Source organism: Protopterus annectens, chromosome 10.part0 (assembly GCF_019279795.1).
Source record: "Protopterus annectens isolate FY-2018-M chromosome 10.part0, PAN1.0, whole genome shotgun sequence".
In the NCBI taxonomy this organism is placed as follows: domain Eukaryota; kingdom Metazoa; phylum Chordata; order Ceratodontiformes; family Protopteridae; genus Protopterus; species Protopterus annectens.
The window spans coordinates 1,012,181,906-1,012,203,855 of record NC_056744.1 but is presented as its reverse complement, the minus strand read 5'-3'; the positions used below and the strand labels follow the sequence as shown (position 1 = coordinate 1,012,203,855).

At 40.8% G+C, this 21,950-nt stretch overlaps 1 protein-coding gene across 2 annotated transcripts in view; it reads right to left on the bottom strand.

The window, feature by feature from the left end:
* LOC122813455 (E3 ubiquitin-protein ligase HECTD3-like) overlaps window positions 1-21,380 on the bottom strand; it is a 770,789-nt gene extending 749,409 nt beyond the window's left edge. Inside the window, exon 1 of one of the 2 annotated variants that reach the window (XM_044085771.1) lies at window positions 20,905-21,380. In XM_044085771.1, the coding sequence (XP_043941706.1) occupies window positions 20,905-21,225 (321 nt within the window). In that variant the 5' untranslated portion in view covers window positions 21,226-21,380. The remainder of the gene's footprint in view (window positions 1-20,904) is intronic. The other variant, XM_044085770.1, reaches the window with a different exon arrangement.
* Window positions 21,381-21,950: the final 570 nt, after the last annotated feature.

Sequence of the window (21,950 nt, the reverse complement as noted above, 5' to 3'; positions counted from 1 at the left end):
GCCTCACAGCAAGAGGTTCTACTGTTCAATTCTCAACTGGAGTGCCTTTTGTGTGGAGTCTGCATGTCCTCCCCGTGGTTGAGTGGCCTCCGAAAGACATGCGTGAATGGGCATGCCTTCGCTGAAGGTTGGGTGTTGGGCTGGTAACTCGGCACCATAAAAATCTACTGCCAATCATTAGTGGACCAGAGTTCCACTGTGGCGACCCCTAACTGGGAAAAGCCGAATAGACAAACATTGTGTGCACAATCAAACCAAAGAAAGAGAGGAAATTGGAGACATCCATAATCAAATTGGAGCAGTGGTACAGGCAACCTTTTGGAGGCTAAAATCAAAGCACTCTACTGAATGTGGCATAGTTGAAAGGTATGTGGGGGAATGTTAGTGGGTCTCATACCTTTCAACTGTCCAGATTTTTGCAACATATTTTTGGTCTGTTCCTCATAAAGTGCGTAGGTTTCTGGAAAATCACTGAAGACAGAAGTCAGTAAATCTATTTAGAACAACAAAGTGGTGTACGGAGTGGAAAAAATACACCAAGAAAAACCAGAATTACCACTCCAAGTAGCCAAGAACCAGACTCGGTAGTATCCAATAAAGATGTTTAATTCCCCAACAAGAAAGACTCAGTAGTAACACAGTCAGTCAAGCGCTTTTGTCATCCAAGACTCCTTCAGAACTGTGTAATACATCACTGACACACCTTAAATAAGCAGCCCCCCCCCACTTCACACACTAATTAAACTTTAAAAACATACAAAATAAAAAAAATCATTCTAAAACAGCAATACATAATACATAAATAAAATTTTGAACTAGTACAATGTGTTTGACAAGTACGGTGTATAATAACATCAGTACTATAACTTAGTAGCCCTAAGTTATAACTAAGTTACAGTATTGGTGTTATTATACACCATGCTTGTCAAGCACTTTGTACTAGTTCAAAATGATTCAAGATTGGAGTAGTAATTCATTTTGTCAGGTTTTACTAGTTTCTTAGCTTTATTCCTAAGCTGCTGATATTTTTGTTTTGCAGCTGGGGACTTAGTTTTAAAGTTCTTTTTCTTTCTAATAAAATGATAGACTGTATCTTTGGGATTATGGTTGTGTTGTTGTAGAAGGAAGGTTGGCAGATGGTCGCTTAGACCATCGGGGACACAATCTGCAAGCAAGGGGATAATAGGAGATTAACAGGCTATCAACCCAGAGGTCATTTCAAGCCTAGCCATTTCATCCCAAAGTGATACCATAGAAATATTAGTTAATACCCAAGATTGCATTCAGTAGTAGTGACTGCCAATGTCCAGGAGGGTTGTGGGTTCTATCCCCAGTAAAAATTTATGGTGCCCCATCCACTCGTCCAGGTTCCACTTGAACAGTGTCATGGAAGTGCTCTATTTCACATGAATACATAGCCTATTCCAAAGATGCAACAATCACTGGGAGATAAATCTGTCCCTCCAGCATATCCTTTTTACGTTGCAGGCCATATTTAGGTCCCTGTAATGGGTAGCCCTAGACCCATTTGATTTACGGATATACAGCAAGTTCTTTAGGTTTGGGTCTCCCCTAAGAATTCTATACGATACAGAGTGTAGTGACAGGAACTTTAGTCGGTCTGTGTAAGGCATGTGCTGGAGTCCCTTGATCTTCTTAATTAGAAACCTCTGAGGTCTCTCCAATTGCTGCAGGTCCTTTGTGCAGTACAAGCCGAATAAGGCATTATACTTAATTATTGGCCAGATTAGTGACAAGTATAGAGGAGTTATAACCTCTTTTGCTCTTTAGGCGAAGCCTTTACTAATAAAGTTTGCTATTTAGAAAGCCTACCTTACTACAGTATATACATGGTGGTCGAAGTTAATATCACAGTCAACTTGTGATCCCATGTCCCTTAAAACAAGAAATTTGAGGTAAGAAGCAGTGCCACAACCAGCGTAAAAACTGAACCAAGACTTTAATATTAAAAAACTGAGCTCTTTCACTGAGACAATGCTTGGCTTCATCAGTTAATAACAGAAATACACAGTACATTTAAATAGCCCACCTCTACCCTTCCTATGTTAAAATTATGAGTGAGTCAGTTATGATAGACTGAGACAGGGTACAATGAAATGGATGTATAATTTATTAGTTTTATAAATGTACATAATTTTAATTTCCCTTACCACTTTGTGGATACTTAAGAGTATCGTTGTTCATTTGATAGTGTGAAGGGACATTGTTTGTGCGAAAGGGAATGATGATGCATTTCTTTGCATTCAGTTTGAGACTGTAACTAAGACATCAGTCATTGCTCTGTGTAAGGCCTTCCTGGAGTATATTGACATAATTTGGGGATTCAGTAATTGCACCAAGTTTGCAGTCATCTGCAAACTTGCTCAGCCACAACCCCTTAGTTTTGACCTGAACTTCTGAGAAGTATATACAAAACAGTAAGGTGCCCAGCACTGATCCCTGTGTCATCCCACTGGTAACAGGTCTGCTGGTTGATGTGGAGTCACCCACTTTGATAGTGTGTGTCTGGTTTGTGAGCCAGTTGGCAACCCATCTTACAATGAAGGGGTTTCCATTCAGTTTGCTAAGTTTATCTGTAATGCCTGAGTGTGGGATTGTGTCAAAAGCCTTTGCCAAGTAGAGCTATGCTGTGTGCACAGATTTGTCCTTGTCAATGGCCCTGGTCCACCAGATTTAACAGGCAGGATCTGCCCTTGACAAAGCTGAATTGGGTAGGATCCAGGGTTTGGAGGTCACCTATGTTTTTATTTATAATGATATGTTCCATGGCCTTACAGACGAGGTTGGTCAGGCTTATGGGTCTGTAATTCCCCAGGTCTGTTGCTAGGCCACCTTTATGGAGGGGAATAACTGTTGCTGTTCTCCATTCTGCAGGAACAAAGCCTGTGGTTAGCCTATGATTGAAAAGGATACTTAATGGTGATGCCAGTTCATATTATAGCTTGTTTAGAAGACAGCCTGGGATACCATCTGGTCCCACAGAGGCTATGATTTTGCCTTGGACAAGGCGTTGATGACCTGTTCTTCAGATATGTAAGGTGGGGGAAGTTTTCGGGAAGGTTTGTGATAGGTTTGGAGGGGATAAAGGAGTGAAATGTTTGCCAAACCTGTTAGCAGGTTTGCTATCTCTGTGGGGTCAGTGTGTGTGTTACCATTGCTCATTAGTTCTGCGCATGCTTGGGTCTTACCTTTTAGGCTACATACGTAGCTGTAAAAGGCCTTATGGTTATTCTTGGCTGTGTTTGCTAAGTTTTTCTCAAAGAAGCCCTTAGAGGATTTGACAAGTTGTCTTATTTGCCTGTTGAGGTTGAGGAATGTGCTTTTCCATTGTTTGGATTTTGTCTTTGTTTTGTTGGACAACATCTTTTTGCATTTATTGTAAAGCTTGTTGATGTTGGATGCCCACCATGGTGGCTTGCTTTTACTTGGAGCTCTGGCTTTGATTCTTTCTGGTACAGCTCAGTCTATACACTTATGCAAGTGATTGTACAGGGCTTTAGTGTAAGCTTCGGCAAAGTTACCACTTCCAGCTGGGGGTGGGGCTTGGAATGCATTTATACCTTCACCTAGGAGGGTGTAGTTTGCCTTGATGAAGGTTTTTAGTCTGATTTTGCCCTTTGTGAGTTCTGGTGTTAGTATCAACTCAAAGGTGACTGATTTGTGGTCAGATTTAACTAATGAGGGTTGGACAGTTGCGGTAGTTCATCAGTTTGATATATTAGTGAGGACCAGATCTAGTATGGTTGTTCTTCTTGTCAGGGTATGTACAATTTGTTCCAGGGTGTTTGAGTTAACAAAGTCAAAGAACTTTTGGGCTAGCGAGTTAGGGCTGGCATAGGTTTCCCAGCTGATGGTGGCATAATTGAAATCCTCCATAACCAGATTGTTCGGTAATATTTGGATTGTCTCCAGTTTGGTCAAGTAGGCTTCATGCGCATCAAGACCCGTGGAGGGGGATCTGCAACTGGCTATGACTTGAATGGGGGTCTTACCCACTGTAACCTGAACTTGGAGTAACTCCATGGAGTTGTCCAGTCTAACTAGCCAGAAAGTGAATTTATCTCTAATATAGATAGAAACTTTCCTCCTTTGTTTCTCACATGTTAATTTTGCAGTATGAAGTTGTGGAAGGCATTGTAGCCTTGCAAGGCCAGGGTACTCTGTGAGACCTTGAACCAGGTTTCTGTGACTGTACTGACACCTACATCTTCCAGTGAGAGAAGTGCTTCCAGGGTGTGCAGTATTTGGTTTAAGCTGCTACCATTTAGCAGCGTGACCCTTATTTTGTTACGATCGGCAAATTTCACTTTGGTAAGTTTGTTTTCGAGACCTTATCTAAATAAGGCACTAAGGGGGAGGCAAGAGCTTTTGTCTGCAGCTGAAATCCTAGAGGTGCCAGGAGAAAACTGTCTCTGGCAAAGCAGGTAGGTTTGTTGACCATGGCTTCCCAGGCTGACAGGAACTGGATCCCCTTTGAATGACACCAAAAACCAAGCCAATTATTGAAATCAATCTTTTTTTGTTTATACTGAGGCATCATTCTAGGTAAGGGTAGTATGCTGTCAAGGTTGGGGACATACCTGTCTGGGACACAGACTCAGACAGCTCAATCATGTCTGTCTTCATATAGTCCAGTGAGGTACATCTCAGGTCGTTCAATCCAACATGAACTATGACAGAGTCATAATGGTACTTGTTGCTGAGAGACCTGAGTGCATACATGATCAAACAAATCCTGGCACCGGACAGGCAGCTGACTCTGACTTTCTCTGTGCCCAACCGGGACATCTGTGTATCTCACTATTGAGTGTCCAATGACTAAAAAAATTTGTTTTTGAGTGTTACACCTTATGGGATTGGGAGGTGAGACACTGGTGGTGCTGGGTGTCATGGGTGCTGTGGGAACTGTTTTAGTTGTAGCAGTCTTGTGTTCTGGAGGTCTCTGGTGTTTCAGTAGGTTTTTTGAGAGAACCTCCATGTATGTTAATTTTTGTGTTGGAGGCATACTATGTGTATGAGTAGAGGTACTATGTGCATGTGCAGTGGTGGGTGGGTTGACAACCACGTCCGTGTTACTGTTTTGAGTGTGAGAGAGAGCATGGATTCAAGATTCTTGGTGTAGATACATCTCTTGCACTCTGTACTAGAGTGAGTTATTACTAGAGGGTTGTCAGTGTACATGAGGCAATTGTGGCACTGCAGAAGAAATAAGGGTGGTCCAGCTGTCCACAATGCTAGGTTGAAGACTGTTATCCTTAAGGGGGCTTTTTAGGATCGATCAAGGAGGGGCACAGTGAATGGATATTTCTGCCTGTTTTTTTTTTTTTTGGTAGTTTAATAGGATTCAGCACGCTAGCAGTATTTCTTTGACTGGGAAAGTACTAAGAATGAAGATTACACTAATGTGCTACAACAGTATCCAAGAGAAAAATTGTTGAATGAATCTGTCTGGCTAAGGAGCATAATTGTGCAGAAGTACACAGTGTTGCGTGACACGCAAACAAGCAGAAACCTGCTTAAATACCAGAAGCTAAAAACTTGAAACAAATTTGAAAAGATTCAAAAACACCAATGAGGATGCTTACTCCAAGCCCTAGACCAACCACCCTTCACCAGACAGGTTTCAGTTGGCACAATCCTCTCACTAGAGTGCAGAAAGGCCACTTTCAATCCAAGATAGCCTGGAAAATGTACTCAGAACAAACAGCTACTTCAAACAGACCCAGATGCAGTAAATCCGTATCTGGACTATGCTACAGATACTAGCTACCCTAGTTTTGGTGGGAACCACAAGAGAATGTTTAACACAGCAGACAAATAGCAGTGAGACACTAAAATGTTTAAAACAGCAGAAAATGAGCAATGAGACTCTAAAGAATGTCTTAAACAGCTAACAAATCAGTTAGTTTAACACTGCTTGGCAGGAAAACCAGAACAAGCAAAACCGATCGCTTTGCAACAGTGAAAAGTAAAAGTATACTTAACAAACAGTGAAAACAGCAAAAAGAGCTTTGTAAACAGTGAAAACAGCAAAAATAGCTTTGTAAACAGTGAAAACAGCAATGAAATATGATTTAACAGACACAGTAAGGCAGACAGTTGTAGTACAACAGTGTAGTTTAGTACACAGTATATAAATACAGCATTAAAGTAGGCGGCGGGCAATAAAAAAAGTGCAGTAAACAGTATAAATAAGAAAAAACACAGGCAACTTATGTTTTTTGGGAAGCTCAGAAGCCTTTAGTTGTCGAGTCTATATCACCTTTTCGATCTCTTAATTTATCGAATACCTAATCGTCAAACCCTAATTGTCAAAGTCCCTATTTAGTGAATAACCTAATCATTGAAGTGGAATCATTGAAAGATTTAACTTGGCCATCCAGAAAAAAAACATTGTATGACTGACATGGCAACTGGCCATGACTTACTCATTACCTCACTGTAGTGCAATATCTGACTTGGTATAGTTACTTTGCAGGGGGTGTGGAGGGCTGGGATGCAGGCAGCACAGCCCCTCTGAAAAAAAGTAAAAAAGGTTTACCTTCCACTTCAATGATTAGGTCATTCACTGAATAGGTAGATTAAGAATTAGTGTTCAGCGATTAGGTATTCAGTAAATTAGGAGTTTGACAATATGATATGCACCCCTATTCGTCTGGTATTTCAGCTCAGAGTTGTGGCTGGTGGTCCTCTTCAGTTCAGCTTGGTACAAACAAGCAGAAACCTGCTCAAATGCAGGGCTTAAGTACCAGAAGCTAAAAACTTGAACAAAACTTCAAAAAGGTTTAAAAGGACCAATGATGATGCTTACTCCAAGCCCTAGACCAACCACCAGATAGGCACCTTCCAATCCAAGATGACCTGGAAAACGTGCTCAGAACAAGCAGCCACTGCAAACAGACCCCGATGCAGCAAACCTGAATATGGACTATGGTACAGCTGCTAGCTATCCTAGTTTCAGCAGGAACCATTAAAGAATGTTTAACACAGTAGAAAAATAGCAGTGAGACACTAATAAAACATTTTAAACAGCAGAAAATCAGCAAGAAGACTGTAAAGAATGTCTTAAACAGCTAACAAATCAATTATTTTACCATTGCTTGGTGGGAAAACCAGAGCATGGAGAACAGATTGCTATGCAACAGTGAAAAGTACCAGTGAATACTTAAACAGTGAAAATAGCAAAAAGAGCTTTGTAAACAGTGAAAATAGCAAAAAGAGCTTTGTAAACAGTGAAAACAGCAAAAAGAGCTTTGTAAACAGTGAAAATAGCAAAAAGAGCTTTGTAAACAGTGAAAACAGCAAAAAGAGCTTTGTAAACAGTGAAAATAGCAAAAAGAGCTTTGTAAACAGGGAAAACCACAATAAAATATGATTTAACAACCACAGTAAGGCAGACAGTTGCAGTACGGCAGTGTAGTTTAGTACACAGAATATAAATACAGTATTAAAATAGGTGGCAAGCAATAAAAAGTGCAATGAATAGTATAAATAGGCAAAAAAAAAACAGGCAACTTACGTTTTTGGAAGACACATTTGAGTTTAGGACTTCATGTTCTTCAAGAAAATGCATGCTAACACAAATCTTGTTATTCTGACAACTTTCTAGGTTTTTAAGAGCAATATTTAAAATCTATCCCCATTTTTTTAGGTTTCATTCAGATCTCTTATGCTAAGAGTTTGGGAGGTATGGTGGGTCTCAGTGAGAGGACTGCCCTTGGAATAAGGTGTTGTTAGCAGACTGCCACAAGGCAGATCACTGGAAGCAGGATGAGTATCAGCAGACAGGTAAAAAGAAGACCCAAGGGCTGTTTGAACATGACAGAGTGGAGAGAGGAGTGGCTGAAAGTGAAAATTTGCAATATTCTTCTGTTCACATCTTAGTCCTTTTCTGATCTAGGAGTACTGAATCTATTCCTTTGTCAGGAGCCAGGTAATTAAACAGAGCCCAGTCCAGCAGAAGTGATGTCTGAGGATCAGTGGCTCAGTACTGGTGCCACTGATCTCAGCTGATCTGCCAGTGCTAGTATTGTGTTATTCCCACTTTATAAATTCATAGGTAAATGCTAGGCTATTGGTAAGCAGACTATTACAAGTTTAGCCAATAACCACAGCTGAGAGTCAAATCCTGTTCCTTGTATCTCAGAGGTAAAGACCTTAATCATAATGCCAACACCCCCCCCAAAAACAAAATCTTTTATGTTTATTATTATTCGTAGGCAAATATGCCATCAATCTGCAGAGTATTACAACTCTAGCCAGTAACCAGCTGTCAGAATCAAACCCTGCACCTCTTATTTGTGAAGTGCCAAAACTCCTTACAAAAGCTGTTAAACTTTGCTTATTAACTGCCAGTGTTGCAGGAAAACTTTAAAGGAATACAGAGGAATTTTCCAGAGATATAATTGGTGGTACATTTATAAGAGTCTTTTGATCATGTTGGCATGTTACTAAAGCTCCACATGTGTAAGAAGGGGTAGGTGGTGATGATTAAACGTTATACCTGTACTGTGTTATCCTTTCACACACCATAGTTAAGGGAAATGCAACAAAGCAGTTTTGCACAAGAGGTACAACACTGGATTATATACTGGTTCTACATTCTACATTGGCTTATGTTTGCTGTTAATAACTGAGGTGTAGGAAATGCTCATTTTCTCAAGAATTTATCCAGCTATGGTGAATTGTGAAAAGTTTTCTTTAGCAATTATTATTTGTGCTTTGTTAACATGGTTAGTTCTACTTGGCCAGTGGCCTCTTTTCAGGAGTGACCCAAGGTGGCATTCATACTAACTAGAGGAAATATGACCAGGATACTGGGAAACACCTGCTACATTTTTCGATAAGTACCATGGGATCTTTTACATCCACCTGAACTGGAGTAATTCTAAGGGCATCCAGTATGCGTCAGTATGAGCATATGACGAGCCTTTCTGCTTTGCCAGGGATGACTGCACCTCTTTTACCAGTGCTTTTGCATTGTGGCTGAAGCCATTGCTGCCCATTTTGTGACATTTTAGGCCGATCTATCTACTGAACTTTACATCTTAGTAAATTCCAATTCAGAGCCCATTAAGTTTGCTCTATTAAAAGCCAGGAATCTTAGCATAAAATGCCATACATGAAGCTGGTTTGCAACATGAATGCACCTACACACATGTAGCCACAGAGTCGTGGTTTCAATGTAAAGACAGCACTCCCTCTGTCCCTGGTTTTAACACCTATCAATGTTTTCAGGCCTACTGAAAATGTTTTGTAGAGTATCAGCATTTGTAAGGTTCCATGTGACCCACAATTTGAACCCACTGAAGTTCAAGTTACATTTAAAAAGGTTAATTATCACTTCACTGGTAGTTATTGATAAAATAGATATTCATATTAATCCAGACATTTTTGTACTGGATGACTTAACTATCCATCATTAAACTGTTGACATACAACAAAGGGTAACTTTGCCCAACACTTTCCAAAGCAGTAGCATAGTTAGCATGAGGTGAAGGGGGCAGCCACCCCGAGTGTAAAGTGTTAGGGAAGTGATTGGCAGATACTATAGGTCAGTCCTCACTGCATTTCTACATTTAAAATAACTGTACTGAATTTGCAGATTGAGAAGAAGCTTTTTAGCACTCCATATGGGGCGTAAACTGTGGTAGCTGCTGGATACAAATGTAGCAAGCTGGGTGCAACAGTTTAAAAATGAAAAGAGCCTTTTGCTCTCAATAAATCCACTCCAAAGACTTCAGAATTGAAGTCTTTAGTGCTCTGTGTGTGGACTGTAGCAGCTGCTTGCCTGCACAGGCAATGGTGTCAAAGGCCTTGGCCAGGTCCGGATATGCTTATGTACCTCATAACCACTAGCCAATACTTTGGTAACTTTTTCAAATAAATGTATGAGTTTAAAGGGGCAGGACCTTCCTTTGTCAAAGCCAAATTGATTAATTTCCCATCGCATCCCCCATATCTGCAGTAAATTTGCTCAATGCATAGGCATAAATCCTTGCCATACTCTTGTCCCTAGGGGCCCTGGATGGTGCAGTGGTGCAATGGTTTGTGTTGTCACCTCTCAGCAAGAGGTTGTCCGGTTTGATTCTCGGTTAGGATGCCTTCTGTGCAGATTCTGCATATCCTCCCTGCATTCATGTCGGTTTCCTCCAGGTGCTCCTGTTTCCTTCCACATTACAAAGCCATGTGTCTGGAGCATTTCTCCCTGGGTCTCTGCTGAAAATTGGCTTGTTCCAAGTTGGACTTTCCTTGTAAACGAATGTTATTTTTTTTATATATTGGGTAAAATTGGGTTATATTGGCTAGGCTTGTAATGACTCTTAAGCTGTTAGCCTAGTAATCTCCTATGAACCTATAAACTTATATATCAAGCAGAGTTTTATCCTTGCCACTTTTAAAGTAAATCTTGTCAGTTGGGTGGGTATCCTGAAATGCTCTCTGTCTAGGTGGATTCTGCATTGCCCTCCTGAAAGGCAGCGTAAACTCTTGAATATGGGCTCTTGCCTAAGTTCATTTGGTGTAGTCTCCTTCCTGGTGACTGGCAAGCTCATCAAGATAGGGCCTAAAATAGTGGGTGATAGCCATGTGCTCCCATGGATCTTTCCTGGCTGTAACTTTCCTAGGTGCATTGCATTGCACTGCTTGGCAGGTAACAGAGCTTACCTCTTGGGCCATTCTGCATCTCAGTATAGTTCCTGGTTTCTGTCTGGTGGTACTCAAGTAGCAAGACCTGCTAATCGCCCTCCGCATGAGCTGACATTATGTGCTTAATACTATTCCATCCAGATGGGTCCTCTGGCACTCAGGTTGCTCGTTGAGCTATAGGCCTTAGGGATGCATTCAAGGTTCCATACTTCTGAGTCAAGGAAACAGCAACTTACTGATAAATTTGCCACCATGAGAAAAAATCCCATCACAGATCTGAGATTACTTTTTATATTATTAACCTGACTTAGCTTTAAGTCATCTAAACAAAACTGCTGTCCTGCAGATGACTGAGAATCTCAACCAAAATGAATGATAATTAATTTTTGAATGTCAGACAACTCCAACAGAAATTACTGCAAAGTGAAAAGCTTGTAGAATATCAGAATCAATGGAACTCCCTGACATTTCTCCTCAGGCATTGCAAAGACAGTTTCCATAAATCCTGGATTTCCTCAGTGTCCTTATGTATTGGTTCCGAAATTTCTTTCTCTTCTATGACATTATTAGCATCTTTGTGACCATTACAGATAATTACAAAGTATTTTAAGGTGTGTGGAATACAACACTAATAATTTAATAAATATTTTGCATGATTACCCATTTCACTTAGTATGTATTGCTTTCTTGGACTGAAAACACATGGTGAAAAGTCATTTTCTGGGATTCAATAATGCATACAGTAAGTGTACACTAAATGTATACCTCTCTGAGTGAACAGACAACACGGACTTAACTCACACCTTCTTCTTCCTCCTCCTAATTTTAGCTTTCCTACTGATATTCTTGCAGCTTTAAATATTGATGGGGTTTCATAAAGCTTACCACAAAGGGTAGACTACATGTACACTTAATTTAACCTTTCTGAGTGACTACAAAGCACAAAAAAAGTGATAAGAATGTTTTTAAATACATATGTTCACTCAGAGAGGTGTACATTTAGTGTACACTTACTGTATGCATTACTGAATCCCAGAAAATGACTTTTCACCATGTGTTTTCAGTCCAAGAAAGCAATACATACTAAGTGAAATGGTTTCCATAAATCCTGGATTTCCTCAGTGTCCTTATGTATTGTCATGCCTGAGGAGAAATGTCAGGGAGTTCCATTGATTCTGATATTCTACAAGCTTTTCACTTTGCAGTAATTTCTGTTGGAATTGTCTGACATTCAAAAATTAAAGGCTTATAGTGCATGCATATCTGAACTGCTTCTTACTGAAGTTGCTGCGCCTTGTTTGCTGTGGCATAGACTGGATTTGGACCTGCTGGATCTAGCTTTGTTTGTGTAACTTGAGCACTAATCCAGGCATTCACTAAAGTATTCAATTATATTTATTACTGCTTGGTAGTAACTTGATTAAAGTGTAGCTATCATTCTAAGTCTTTTGGATTAAGCACTTGGGCTTCAGACCAGTTGTTTTACATTAGGAAGGTTTGTGGCATGCACTGTGGTGGCAGGACAGGTAGCTTTCATCCTTCTAAGTTGGGAACTGCTGATTGAGAGCCCAGTGTCTGTTATTCTTAAAGTGTATTAGTTCTGGTTTAAGCACTTGGGCTTCAGGCCAGTTATTTTACATTAAGAAGGTTCGTGGTCTGCACTCTTGTGTGAGAAGAGGCTGGACTCTGCCCTTCTGAGCTGGGAATTTCTGGTTAAACGTTTATAGTGCCTGAATATTTGAACTGTATCTTACTGAAATTGGTACAACTTGTTTGCTGTAGCATAGACTAGATCCAGGCCTGCTGAATCTAGCTTTGTTTATATGCTTGTTGTTTGTTTGCTTGTTATTTCCCTGGAACATTAATTCCATCTAATACGCGGCTTCTCAGCACTTCTGTGGATCACTAGTGATATCTGCATTGCTTACTGTACTTATTTCCTTGTTTCACTTGAAAGAAAGTTACTGTTGTTGTTTTTGCATTTAAGTTACCTGTAACACATTGCACTTAAGTTACCTGGCACTTGCTCACTAAAGCAATTATATAAGTCAGCACTAAAAATTAAAAGCACTACACTCTCACTCCCCACTGGCCCTTGTTTTCAATTATAAAGGAATTCCCAATATTATTCTAGCATGTCCAAAGGTCAGTTGTCAATCTCCTCTCCGGTCCAGCTGGTGAATCTGGGAATCTTGAGGCAGTGTTACAACTGCCTCATGTACACAGACAACCCTCTCCTCCTCCCAACAAATTCCAACACATGTGAGAGATGCAACCATATAGCCAAACTAGAGGCTAAGCTCTCTCAACTCAGTACTGGCATAACCAGTCAGGAGGAGAAGGAAACCACACTCACTACAATTCCAGTCTCACATAGACCTACCACGACAGCAAACCAAACACATAATCACACAAAAACATACTCGGAGGCTCTAAATAAAGATCTGCCTAAGCAGCAGAGACCTCCAAAGCAGACACCCAAGCAACCGCTACCCCAAAACAAAACATGTGTAACACATATCTCACAAAGCTAGTATGCCGAACAGTCACAGCCCTTAAGACTAAACAACACACCTGGTACACTTGTAATAGGTGACTCTATCGTCAGGCACACTGACGTCCCGCTCACCAGGCTGAACAAGGAGAGGGTCACGGTGAGCAGCCTGTTGGGTGCTAGGATCCACCTCATAACACAAGCACTCGGGTCACTCCAAGGCAAGTACAAATATGACTCAGTCATTGTCCATGCTGGTGTGAATGACCTGAGATGTACCTCCCTGGACTACATGAAAAGAGACATAGAGGAGCTCTCTGAGCATGTAGCTCAGGCCGTTATGACCCTGACCTTGAGTAGCATCTTACCCTCACCAAGAATGATGTCACAATATGAAGACTGATCAATTTCAACATTTGGCTTAAGTACTGGTGTCATTCAAAGGGGATCCAATGCCTGTCAGCTTGGGATGATATGCTCGACAAGCCACGATGCTTTGCTAGGGACGGCTTGCACCTGTCACCCCTGGGCTTTTGGATATTGGCAAAGGCTCTTGCTACTCCCATAGTGCCTTTATTAGGCAAGGCTCAAAAGACAAACCCACCTCCATAAGGGATAAGAAACTAAGAGTAATGCTACTCAACGCCAGAAGTCTAAACCTCAGGATGCACGCACTCAAAACTCTCCTTAACATGGAGAACATCGATATCTGTGCAGTAACAGAAACCTGGTTCAGGGCTCCCGAGAGCACCCCAGCACTACCAGGTTATACCTCATACCATGCTTTTCGGCCCCAAAACTTGGACCGAACCACAAAAGGAGGGGGAGTATCGATATTCATCAAAGATACCCAAACCTCCAGGTTGGTGGCAAAGCACGAAGCATCAGAGACTATCCATGTGCAACTAACAGTGGGTAAAACTGCCTTCCAGTTTATAGCCTGCTACAGACCACCCTCCCAAACCCAGGAACCCCACTCAGCCTTCCTGAGAACACTGGAAAATATGAAGGTCTCTCCAAACACCATTATATTGGGCGACTTCAACTACCCAAACATAGACTGGGAGCATTACTCTAGCTCCAACACCCTAGCCCAAAGGTTCCTAGAATTTATAAACTCAAATGCTATGGAACAACTTGTTACCACTCCCACAAAGGGGAAAACATACTGGACCTGATCATCACCAACATGGGGACTCTATGCTCCAGACCAGAAGTGTATCCCTCACTGGTAAGATCAGACCATAAACTAATCTCACTGGATATTCACATCCCCAACCCACACCCTGCCCAAGAAACCACAGTGAAAAACATCACTAAAGCAAAATTCACACTCCTCAAAACTGAGGTGGAATCCTTCAAAGCTCCGGGCCTGTGGAAAATACGGCCCAGACCGCAGAATCCTTTATAAACGCATTCTATGAACACCTTCAGGAATGCATGGATCATGCGATCCCAAATAAAACCAAGACCCAATCCTCCAAAGGCAGACGTCCTGTCTGGTGGACCCCAGCCATAAACAAACTATACAATAGAAGGAGGAAGCTACTAAATGATAGAGCAAAATCCCAAAAAGGGAAGGCATCACTGATCAGTATTAGCAAAAAACTACGGGCACTCATAAAATTGTCTAAGGCCAGCTTCGAGAGACAAATTGCACAGGACACTAAGGATAATCACAAGGCTTTCTTTAGTTATGTTAGGAACCTGGGTGGTAATTCCCAGAAATGCTCAGAATTAGTCCAAAATGACAAAAAATACACCAAACCCACAGACATTGCCAACATCCTAGCTGACAGGGTCAGCGCAAACTTCTCCCCCCCCCCCACCAAAAGGGCAAATATCTATCCCAGCAGAGTGCTGCCCCCCTGACATCTCAGATGCTCAGGTAAGAGCCGCCCTCTCCAAAGCAAAAAACACAGCATCAATGGGACCAGATGGTATCCCAGGCTGCGTCCTACATGAACTCCAAGAAGAGCTAAACCCAAACATAAAACTACTGTTCAATCTCAGCCTTACTACAGGATATGTGCCCAAAGAGTGGCGTACAGCAACAGTGGTCCCTCTCCATAAAGGTGGTGCCTCAACAGATCCTGTAAACTATCGCCCCATAAGCCTGACTAGCTTGGTCTGCAAAGCTATGGAAAGGATCGTCATGGACCTCATAAATAAAGATACTGGGGACCTACAGACACTGGATCCTACCCAGTTCGGCTTTGTTAAGGGCAGATCCTGCCTCTTAAACTTGGTTGATTTCTTTGAAACAGTCACCAAGGCGATTGACGAGGGGAAGGTGGTCCACACAGCCTACCTGGACCTCGCAAAAGCCTTCAATACAATACCCCACTCGGGCATCATAGATAAGCTCACCAGCTTAAATATAAACCCCTATGTCACTAGATGGATTGCAAACTGGCTCAAGGACAGAACCCCATGTCAGACTCCAAACCAGTTACAAGTGGTGTCCCACAAGGCTCAGTCCTGGGACCTCTCTTGTTCGGTATATATTTCTCAGAGGTACAGGCCAACACGGAAGGACTGTGGCTGACCAAGATCGCAGATGACTGCAAACTGGGCGCCATAATCGACTCTCCAGCCGACACAAGCATCCTCCAAAAGGGCCTCATAGAAACAGACAACTGGTGCCAGAGCCATGGCCTCAAGCTAAATGCCAAAAAGTGTATAGTCACCCCCTTTGGCAAAAACAAAGTGCCCACAAATTACCACATAGGTGGTAATCCATTAAGTACAGAAGAAGTAATTAGGGACCTGGGGACCCAAGTTGATAGCAATCTCTCATTTGACAACCACGTGGCCAAAGTGGTTAGAAAAACATTTTATATAGCCCACCTAATCATGAAGGGATTCACATCTAGATCAGGGAAGGTCATCGTGCCTCTTTACTCATCCCTCATCAGGCCCATAATTGAGTACAATGCCCGTTTTGGGATGTACCTTACCAGACACCTGCAGCAACTGGAAAGACCCCAAAAGTACCTCACCAAGAGGATCAAAGGGCTCAAACAGATGCCATATGCTGCCCGGTTAAAGAAACTCCAGCTCTACTCAGTGGCATACCGATTGTTCAGAGGCGATCTGTGCCTGACGTATAAAGCCATGTTCAACCCGGAATTAATGGACATGCTGCACCTCAGAAAATCCAAATCCCATCGAGCTACGCGCTCGAGAGACTTGAACCTCAGCACTGAAATAAATAGGACATGCTGGAGGGACAGATTCATAACCCAGAGGCTCCCTTCACTCTGGAATAAAATCCCAGTCCAAGTTAGGCAGAGTCCCTCATTGACTCTCTTCAAGAGGAATCTTGATGAGTGGATGGGAGATCGTAGGTTTACCCCGGGTATCACTTCTGTGTCACTGTTAGACAGAGGCACAGTATACTAACCTCGAAAAAGGGCATAGCAAAATAAATTTAAAATGGGTGGCGAAAACCAAACACATTCTGGCTAGGCTTATAAATGCCCTAGGGCAGATAGCCTAGTATGAACCTATGAACCTATATCATTTACAATTAGTGCATACTTAATGTAGACTTTATTGAATCTGGACCATAATCAATATAGATTAGAATCTTTTTTCCAGATAAATTTTTTGAAAGTATTTTAGGATTCATGGTAAGACAGTTACAAAGTGAATACAGGAATATAAGATAAACAATAACATAAATAAGAGTAAAAAATTTCACAGAATAACTATATGCATTACGTTTATGTGAATATGAGGAAAATGTAAAATTTTGCTTTCAACTAAAGCTTGTTCATTCTTCTATTCCTATGCAGCAATGATCTTCATGTCTCTGTGCACTTTCTAGGCAAAAATTATATTGTACAATCCTAAAAAAAAATCTAAAAAATAAAAAATACAGCCCATGCAGTCCACCAAAACTTTTTTTTTCTAATAATGTTCAATGTTCATAACATACAAAATCAAAGCCTAGTAAGGCCTTCAAAGAGTTTGCCTCCTTTAAATGTGGAATCGAATACTTTGTCCTCAAACCAGCCATCAGTACGTGCCTTAAATATAGGTCCACACTTATATCATATGGTAACTGATTCCACCACAAACAAGCTCTATTATGAAAACACCTGATATATTTAGTAAATGTCTTTGCATTAATTTCGACAAACAACTTCCTGTTTCTTGTCCTGTATTTATGTCCCAGAGCACCAACACTCCCACATAAGATCCCTATAATTCATCACGTAGACATTTATATATGATTATCAGGTCTCCTCTCACATCCCTGTATGAAATGGTGAACAATTTCTCTAATCTATTCTTATAACTCAATGTTTTAATTTCATTAATTTTTTGTAGAATTTTTTTTGTATTTTCTCTAATCTAGCAACATGAGTTAAAATATGGAGCTTCACTGTGCTGCTTTACTATCACTGATTATTGTAGCTTTGAATAAAGGTATGAGTACTCTACAATCCATACTACATATTGTACATAAAATATGTTTACTTCCATTTAACATCTTCTCATAAACTCCCTTAAATGTTTTTCAGAAGACAGCATTCCATTTATTGTCACACCCAGATCTCTTATATCTCCTACTTTTTGAATAACTGAATCAGCAATAGCATATGCATGTTCTTTGTTAGAAGATCCAAAATGGATAACTTTAGTCTTCTTAACATTAAATTTCATACCACTTAACTGTCACCATCTTGGTAACTTATCCAGATATGATTCCAAAATTGTTTAATAATCTAATGATGTTATAATAGCTTCTATTTTTGTATCATCAGCATACTTACTTACGTTACATTGTTTACCATAAAGCCAATTTTTTTTAGCACATAATGGATCATTTAAAGAAAAGAGCTTAAGAACTGACTGTCATTTCATTCATGTCTCAAGTGGGAGTATAGTTATGTGGCCAGCTATGTTGATATTACTTCATGCAGGTTCCCTAGCACTCATCTTTGGTCATTCACTACACCGGATATTTAGGAGACTGCAAACATTCTGTGTTACAAAATCATCATCTCTTTCTTGTTGCAAATGCAAAGAGAGAGAGAGAAAGATTAACTCTACAGGTCACAGCTGTCCAACCAAGAGAAGGTATGGGGTGAGCAAAGGACAGCCTCTTGCATATTAGTCAGCAATATTCCAATTTAATGCTTAGACATCTGTGGAACGTTTGTTTGTCTTAGGTTCCCTCTATTAATGCACTCTGCCTACAGTGGCTAATCCAGATAATGTAAAGAAAGAAATAAAGAAAGAAATATTTAACAGCACTGCAGTGTGACAGTTATGGCTGCAGAAGTGCACCCATGTCTCATGTAGGTGTAAAACGAACATTAAACAAGTGCATCTGCTTGCAGATTCATGGTTACAGACTGCCCAGTTCTGTGGACCTGTCCTGTTAGTTTATTGCCACTTGGCTCAAAGATTTGTGTAGACTTTTTTTTTTTTTTTAGAATTGTTTGGACCCCCCACCTTCCCAAAGCCATCTAGTCTCCATTTCACTACTGGACCATTATTCACCTGACCTCTACATTCTATAACACTTGGAGAGGGAAACAGGAGACTGGGAGCAGTGTATTCATCCAGCAGCAATTATGATTTTTTTCAATAATGCCTATCACTCCTCCCTGCTTGTCAGAAAACGCAGTAAATGCCTGACATATTAGATCAGTACAGGTATACACATTGTCACACACCCTATGATCCCCACATATAGGTTTGTCAGGCCTGTGCCCATCAGTGCCTAATGTAGGAGTTGCTTTTCCAGGTTCCTCCAATAGTCCTCCTGTGACAGGGCTTTTCCAGCATCCTTTCCCTGGCAGTCAGCATCAGGCACCCACTCCTATCTCTTCCTGGATGGTTGCACACATCCGACATTTTCCACACAACTGACATTTTTTAATGATGATAATCCCTACAGTATAAACCTACATGTGAATTATTTCTGTGTGGAGAAGTTTGCACACCAATAACAAACACAAAAACTTGACAAGCTGGAAGTGATGGCCTTAGTGGCAATGAAGGCCAAAGATGCTGGGAAAGCTTCATGCTGTTGCAGACCTCATCTGTCTTCATAACCAGGGAGATCATGTGATCTTCTATCTCCTAACCTATAGTTTGAGGTTAGACCATTCTTAGAATGTGACCCACCTTAAGTTTAAATGCCACGAGTGCCCCTCTTAGCAGTATTGGGTCCAAACAACATAACCATAAGTATCAGCAAAGCACTCATGCCACTTGCCTTCAGGAAGCTCTAGGATGAACTTAAAAATTGTCTTAGGTTCTCAGAGGATTGGAAAGTTTGGCTGTGTGCTATTCACTGCATGTAGTTTTAAAGGATGGAACAAAAGAAGGAATTTATGTTCATTAGTTGGAAGAAGTGAGTAATCAAGTTCCATGTCAGGTTCTGTTCAATTATGCTAAAGTGCATGTGTATAAACATGAAGGAAGGTCTCAATTTTGTTATTGGGAGGGGGTTCTCTTCAGGGTGTGTGTGTGTGTGTGTGTGTGTGTGTGTGTGTGTGTGTGTGTGTGTGTGTGTGTATGTGTGTGTGTGTGTGTGTGTGTGTGTGTGTGTGTGTGTGTGTGTGTGTGTGTGTGTGTGTGTGTGTGTGTGTCTATAATGACAAATGCACTTCTGTAGACTGAACCTTTACTCTATGCTGGCCCACTTCCTTCATAGGTTTATAGGATGATACTAGGCTATTGGCCCGGAGGCCCTTATAAGCCTAGCCAAAACTTTAGCCCATGTTCCCTCACAGTCAGCACCTGTACTAACTCTTACTGCAAGAAATAAGCAGATTATCTGTAGCATAAAGATAACAAAGGGAATGGAAGTAAGAACAGATTAAGAAAGCCATCTACTGGACCAAAAGTATTTCCACTATCAATCATGTTGCTATACTAACGGATGAAGAGATAACGCTAGCCTAGCTTGTCATCTATGGATGCATGAGGCAGGTTATTTCTGTAAATGCATTGCCTTTGTGGAGGGGTATAGCTTTTCACTGCTGTGTTTCCCATGATACTGTACATCTCATTGCACTTCTTTGAAAGTCACTCACTCCATATTCGTTTATAATCCTTTTCTCCCTTTCTTCATTAGTTCTCCCTCCCTAAGGAGTGTTCCAGCCACAAGGATGGGAAGCCTCAAAAACATGTCATGTAGCATGATCTAGAGATGATATATGAACTTTGATGTACTGCTCAAATGAATCATTTACTCTATGCAAATTAAACTGCAAATTATGCAAGAACAGGGAAATACGTAGAAGGAATGAGATCTAAAAATTAAATTAAGCAATAAGTACAAAAAGTTTCAAAAGTTAAGGTTTTGGATTTAGAGCCTATTAAACAAGCAATGTGTGTTAAACAGAGGTATGTTTTGAGTTCTGCTCCCCACAAAATGTTATGCTGTAAAATGTTCTTGAATTACACTTCCTGAAATACGATAATAATTGCTCTGTAGACTATTTCCATAAATTGGAAACACACACACACGCACACACGCACATACACACACACACACACACACACACACACACACACACACACACACACACACACACACACACACACACACACACACACACACACACACACACACACACACACACACACACACACACACACACACATACCACCTGCCCATCTTTATAGTTTCTCATTTCAGGTGCTATCTATTCAGGAAGAGAAACAGAAAACAGAGCAAAGTACAGAGCTGTAACAGGAAAAAAAAATCTTACTTTGTTCATTTTAACCCATAAGCCATAGGAGTTCAGGTATTCTTCCCCTGTGGCACGGATGCAGGCACCTTTTCTGAGTTCAATTTTAAACTTGATGAATTTTGAGATCTTTTTGGACAGGCGTGGTGATTCCCAGACAGGGATGTAGTTTTTCCCAGTATAAATGACTGATTGAGAATCCCTACAGATCTTGTAGTAGACATCTTTAGGAACATAACACAGAGATTCAGGCAGGGGCTTTGTCTCCCTAAAATACTGAATGCATTCTAGTAGGAACCGAACTCTGCCCAGGACCAGGTGAGGACTCTCTTCCAGTGTCATCTTTCCCAGCTAAACTGTCTGCTTCCTGAAATTGACAGCCACATGAAAGTTACTAAACAAGCACACACAGCTATTTATGCCACTGTTTCGTTCTTCTGTTATACCATCACAAGAATTCTCTTCCTGTTTCTGCATTGACACGCACCAGTTCTGCTTGTCTGATGTAGAGGGTGGAGCCTCCTGGAAAGAATACTTCATGAATAACTGAAGTTTACCATAACTACTAGAATAACAGCCCTCCAAGAAAATATACCAGTAGTCTGGCTACAGAAAGCATGCCATTAAATCATAAGGGAGATACAACACAAAACACTACAGTTTAAGAGCAGGAAGTTAGGATAATTTAAAGAATAAAACTATACCCTTAATCAATAAAGTAAGCAGAACAAATACTCTTCCTGAATAGGTTATGCAGAAAAAATATAACTTTTCTATGTAAGGAATGCACAAAAAAACTATATGCTTCCTATTCACCCAGTGTGTGTTTCCCACTAACATCTAATGACACTAGGATGCTTAGTTTCCCAGTGCCTGCTTCTTTAGTAAAACTTATGCCTGTATTCCTAATCTCTCAGTACTAGTTTCTCTACTACTGGCATTGGCTGATATACTGCAACCATGCTTGTACCAAAAATTAGACAAAAACACCCCCCCCCCAAAAAAAAAAAAAAAAAAAAAATTGAATAACTCTAGGATACCAAACAATTGCCATATCATTTCTGTTA